Genomic DNA, 6,247 nt, shown 5'->3' with positions numbered 1-6,247 from the left:
GTATTTAAAAACTCCAGCAGCACTGCTGTGTCTGGTCCACTCATACCAGCACAACACACACTAACACACCACCACCATGTCAGTGTCACTGCAGTGCTGAGAATGATCCACCACCTAAATAATACCTGCTCTATAGTGGTCCTGTGGGGGTCCTGACCATTGAAGAACAGGGTGAAAGCAGGCTAAAAAAGTATGTAGAGAAACAGATGGACTACAGTCAGTAATTGTAGAACTACAAAGTGCTTCTATATGGTAAGTGGAGCTGATAAAATGGACAGTGAGTGTAGAAACAAGGAGGTGGTTTTAATGTTATGGCTGATCGGTGTATGTATCTGTATCACACCACCAAGCCCAGGAACACCCTTTCACCCTTGCTTCTTTGCACAGATTATTATTTATTACATTTAGCAGACGCTTTTATCCAAAGGAACTTACAGTACTGTGACATTATACTGTCTAAGTAATTGAGGGTTAAGGGTCTTGCTCAAGGGCCCAACAGTGGCAACCAGGCATCTTAACCGCTAGGTTACAGTTGCCCTCCAAAAAAAGGTACTCAGCAGTGAGCCAGCTTGTGTGGTGAACATTATTACGCTTTACATTGTTATTTTTGATGCCCAACAGTGGCAACCAGACATTGCCCTATCCTAATAAATCGTATAACCCACATTTTGATTCTCAAATAGAGGACATTTAAGGAAAGATGAGCTTAAGGCAGATAGTAGCCTGAGGTGAGTGAAAGGTTGGTGCTGAAGGTGTTTAATTTCAAATTGCACAACGTCTGTAACTGCACCTTCAGCCCCCCCCCCTTTTAGTTTCTTTTGTTCTTGTCCTGTTAGATGTTTTTATATTATATTATTATTTTTTATGTTATTATATTTTATTTTATTTTATTTTATTTTCTTCATATATGTATATTTTTAGATTTTATATCTTACTTGTATTTACATTTGTACTAATTTTTTTATTCTTTATTTACCTCATTGTAATGTCACCGTGTGATGTTTTTTGTCATAATTGTTATTGCTGCTGCGACACCATAATTTCCCTTCGGGGATTAATAAAGTACTCAATCAATCAATCAATCAATCAATTAATAACTGGTGGCACCTAGTTAGTGGCAGGTGGAAGAGGGTAGATAGTTGATAAATGCATCCCAAATCAAGCATCTGTTATAAAAAAATCATTTAACAAAGCAGTAAAATGCATTTATAGCCCACCTGCACGAGGCGAGTTCATGTGTGGATCGACTTTGCAGATTGAGAATCACACACTGATTATCCCTCGTCTCTGTGCGGGTACCATCAATCAGCCAGCAGAGGTCGTAATTGCACCAGTTATGGGAAATACCTAGGGTGTAGGGTCTGTGTGGTAAGGTCTGTGTGGCCTATTTTTATTATTATTTAAGGGGAGTCTGTGTGGCCCCAGGGTCTGTGTGGCCGATTTTTATTATTATTTACAGAGAGTCTGTGTGGGTCTGGGTCTGTGTGGCCCCCATTTATTGATATTTACAGAGAGTCTGTGTGGCTCTGGGTCTGTGTGGCCCTCGTTTTACTATATTTTCTTTTAGTTTTTTCATGTTCTTAATTTTTTATCTCTCTGTTTTAATTCGATGTTCTCCTAATTGTACCTAAATGTTTGCAAGAAGTCTTTCTGAGGTTCTAGATGTCAGGAATGTTTTAATGCTTTTAATTTGCCACTGTGTATGAAAGGTGCTATACAAATAAACTTGCCTTGCCGTGCCTTACCCACCGACACCCTTCCTGCCAATTAGTATATTATCGTTTGCTTGGGTGCCCAGCCTGCCTGTAGTAGAGCTGAGATGCGAGATGTCAGCTCTGGTGTCAGGATTTTAGAGCTGCCATTAAAAAACAATGTTAAAATAAGTGTTTTCTGTTGTGCACTGGTTTCCTCCACCTTTCTAAAAGATGCCAAAGGTAAACTGTTTTGAATTGCCCCTAGATGTGAGTAAAACGATGAATGTAGGGTGCCCGTTAATCAATTGGCACCCATGGCTCTTGGCCCCCCATGATCCTGATCAGTATAAAGCAATTGCTGGGGATGAATTAATAAACAAACATCATACACACACAACAAGCAGAATAAATGCTATTTAAAAGTATTTATTACAACTGGCACTGTACATCTACATTTTACAGATTGCAGTGAAGTGTTTTCAGACGTATTCAGTTTTCTTCTTGAGTGTTACATCATAATTAATGTACTTTAACAAAACACAACATGATGGTATGAGAGTGAGTGCCAAAAACAAGCAAGTACAGTAAAAAAATTTGCAGTGCAGTCAAACCAAATAGTCTCCCAATGTAACACAACAAAATGAACAGACTAACAGACTAAGTCAATAATGTCAAAAGTTTAAATACACTTGTAAGGCAGGTGGGTGATGATGGCGATCCTGAAATTTTAATGATTTCTGCAACTTAAGTGTTTTTGTGTGTTTATTTAAAAAAAATCTGTTTACAAACCAGTAAACTACAAAACTATACAAACAGCAGCTTAGATGATCAATTTGGTGGTGTAAAACATCTGTAATGTTATTTAACATTAAATTATGGTCTTCCAGTTCCTCATGAGTGATCAGTGACCTCAGCAGTGCCAGTATAAATAGGGCCAAAAAGTACATGGTACAGTGGTATCTTTGCCAAACAAAACTGTCACCTTATGCCATATACGGAGGGTCGAATATAATCCAAAAACCACTGAAAACAAAACAAAATGAAAATAAAAAACAGGTCTGCTAGGAATATATACTGCTGAACTGTGAATGACCGTTTCTACAGCCAAGTGAGCTTTACATCGTCATCAAATGACTGAAGCTTGTTGCAGATCTGTTGTATTGCAGCCTCCAAGTCCATGGCAATATAAAGGTAGCTTGACTGTGGACAGTGTTGCACATTTTTAGCAGCTCCTAATTGACAAAATATTGACTTTGACTCCAGCTTTATGTTACTTATTACATCTGAACTGAGTAATGATTTATTTATATAAAAAAGTAGTTTACACAACTAAACTGGGAAATCTTGTAGAAAAGTAAACATGATGTAACAAGAATTTTACTTCTGTTTGACAAAAATCAATAACATTGTTTAGAAATTGACAGAGCAAAATTCTAAACAACGTCCACAAAGAAATTGGACTGGTAAACAGAAGAAAATGTGAATTTTCCCTGATGAAGTCAGTTATTCACAGCTTAGAATGCTATGATGTGTATTAGGCAGTAATATTCTGTAGTTCTTTCTAAAGCATACACCGATCAGCCATAACATTAAAACCACCTCCTTGTTTCTACACTCACTGTCCATTTTATCAGCTCTACTTACCACATAGAAGCACTTTGTAGTACTACAATTATTGACTGTAGTCCATCTGTTACTCTACATACCTTTTTAGCCCACTTTCATGCTGTTCTTCAATGGTCAGGACCTCCACAGAGCAGGTATTATTTAAGTGTTGGATCATTCTCAGCACTGCAGTGACACTGACATGGTGGTGGTGTGTTAGTGTGTGTTGTGCTGGTATGATTGGATAAGATACAAAAATGCTGATGGAGTTTTTAAACACCTCACTGTCACTGCTGGACTGAGAATAGTCCACCAACCAAAAATATACAGCCAAAGGTGCCCTGTGGGCAGCGTCCTGTGACCACTGATGAAGATCTAGAAGATGACCAACTCAAACAGCAAACAGTCCCTGACTTTACATCTACAAGGTGGACCAACTAGGTAGGAGTGTCTAATAGAGTGGACAGTGAGTGGACACGGTATTTAAAAACTCCAGCAGCACTGCTGTGTCTGATCCACTCATACCAGCACAACACACACTAACACACCACCACCATGTCAGTGTCACTGCAGTGCTGAGAATGATCCACCACCCAAATAATACCTGCTCTGTAGTGGTCCTGTGGGGGTCCTGACCATTGAAGAACAGGGTGAAAGGGGGCTAACAAAGCATGCAGAGAAACAGATGGACTACAGTCAGTAAATGGACAGTGAGTGTAGAAACAAGGAGGGGGTTTTAATGTTATGGCTGATCAGTGTATGTTGTTAAATTACAAAATCATTAAATCTGAGAAATATGTTGAGTTGTTTTAAATACACCTGTATTAACCCGGCATTATATTACCATATACAGCATATTTACATTTACATCCAGTTATTCCCCACTCAACTGTACTTTATACAAAACATAAACGTTGTTAAAATGCTAAAAGAATAAAAAATGTGGTTTCTTTCTCTTTGAGGAATATTAATCTACCGGTTTTCACAGTGGCATCCTACATTTCCCATAATGCACCATTGTAGACGTCATATAAAGAGACATTTCTCATGGGTCACATGCTCGTGCACTTCCACACTTGACTCTTGACCACACTGTGATCTGTTCTCTTGGACTGTTTCCATACAAGCTAGAAGGCTTTCAATCAGACTCTTTCTGTTAGCCGTTCCTCACACTTACAGCCTTCTTTACATTCCTACAACTTCACAACCGTGTTTTCTGCATCATTGCGTCAACACAGCGACCAAAGCTTTTTTCTGATGTTAATGAGAAATTTAGTTTAATTGATTGGCTGATAAATCCATCATTTATATGTGAGGCAGAATCCAATCGCAGCATATTGCTTGCTGGCAGTACTGCTATCACAGCACTGTAAAAAGCAAGAGGCCAAAACAGAAACACTCACAATTCCCCCTCATCCCAAATGTAAGTGTTTAATGTTTTAATTTTGCTGTAGTTTTGCACCAGAGCTACAAGGTTAATGTAGTGTGATGTGAAGAAGTATTAGTTACCACCCTAACGCCTCCTGTTGCATAAATAAATGTCTTTTATTAGTAAACTAAAGCTGCATGGTTGGGTTATTTAGCAAGATTGTGATAATACAAAAGCAAGGCCACCTCCAAATGATTAAATAATAAATAGTATTATAATGCTGGCCTGGTCGAGGTTCTGTCTCGAGACCTAAAACAAGCAGCTTATGGCTGAAAATCGATCCGTGTGTCTGAAGTGAAGCCGAACAGGAAGAATGAACTATATTTTTGTCTGGGCACAGTACAGTCTACATTTTCCTTCCCAATCTGGTTGTGTCCAATTACCTGATTGCATTATGCGTTTCCCTTTACTGATGCTAACCTCCACTCCTGACTGAGGAGAGCCGCAACTGATAAACGCCCCCTCCGACGCAACTACTTTCACATGCACGGGGCGAGTTCATATGTGGATCAGCTTTGCACACAGAGAGTCACACCCTGATCACATTATCCCTCGTCTCTGTCATCTGTAGCAGAGCTGAGATTTGAAACGACGAGTTCGAGACATCAGCTCTGGTCTGCAATCGTGTTTTACCGCTGTGCCGCCTGAGCACCCAGTCTACATATTCTAGGTAGGGTTGAGGTCAGGATTATAGAGCTGCCACTAAAAACAGAATGTTAAAATTAGCAACCTGTGGGCGTTTACATTTTTTTAAAAGTAAGATCGGTGTTAATTTTGTTCCTTAAAAATTAATTATATTAGATTTTATGGAATGTGTTCTTACCCGAGTTCTCTTGGTGGAATATAACGGTTTAATAATCTGATATCATTCATGGTGACACATATGTAACAAAAGGAGGCAATCAAAGGCAATTACATTTTCACAGCACAGAGTCTAAACTAATGTTACCCAAATTCTTGTTTTGTAACCCAATTTAAATAGAAACATGATACATCTGCAGTTAATCAGCAGTTACAACATTTCCCTACATTATGTTTGTATCCATAGTGCAAAACTAAAGAAGCAAACTTTAAACACTAGATGTGTTCCTGCTAAACAACTACATTTGGGTTAAGGAGGAAACCAGGTTGCTCACTGAGTGACCACAATGATGTTACAACAGCACGAAGCTTCAAAACTGGAAATTCTGCAGAAATTCTGTGAAAATTCTGACTGATACCCAATCTGACGACTGGAAACTCGAGAGTATGAACAGAACTGCTCTTCTCAGTGATGCTGCTCAATAAAGATGAATCTTCCAGGTGTCTTCTAAGCTCAGCCACCATTCCAGGTCAGAAAATGGTCCCTCCGCAATATTTAGCTGCTTCAGATTAGTCAAAGAATCATGGCCTCCTGAAATGCCTCGATCCATCTAAAAAACCAAAAGCATTTCATCACACTTGGTAATGTTCTGGATGTTACAAAGTGAACTCTACATGTTGCTACAAATCTGAAGCGCTTCTGTATTTAAAGAGACCA

At 38.9% G+C, this 6,247-nt stretch overlaps 1 protein-coding gene across 1 annotated transcript in view; it reads right to left on the bottom strand.

The window, feature by feature from the left end:
- Positions 1-5,776: 5,776 nt before the first annotated feature.
- Positions 5,777-6,247, bottom strand: part of fgd6 (FYVE, RhoGEF and PH domain containing 6) — a 50,506-nt gene continuing 50,035 nt past the window's right edge. The window contains exon 21 of the mRNA XM_063007004.1: positions 5,777-6,140. Within this exon, the coding sequence (XP_062863074.1) occupies positions 6,104-6,140 (37 nt within the window). The 3' untranslated portion in view covers positions 5,777-6,103. The remainder of the gene's footprint in view (positions 6,141-6,247) is intronic.

Source organism: Trichomycterus rosablanca, chromosome 1, assembly GCF_030014385.1.
Source record: "Trichomycterus rosablanca isolate fTriRos1 chromosome 1, fTriRos1.hap1, whole genome shotgun sequence".
Taxonomy (NCBI): domain Eukaryota; kingdom Metazoa; phylum Chordata; class Actinopteri; order Siluriformes; family Trichomycteridae; genus Trichomycterus; species Trichomycterus rosablanca.
The sequence above is the reverse complement of the archived record's forward strand: the minus strand, read 5'-3'. Positions and strand labels throughout refer to the sequence as shown.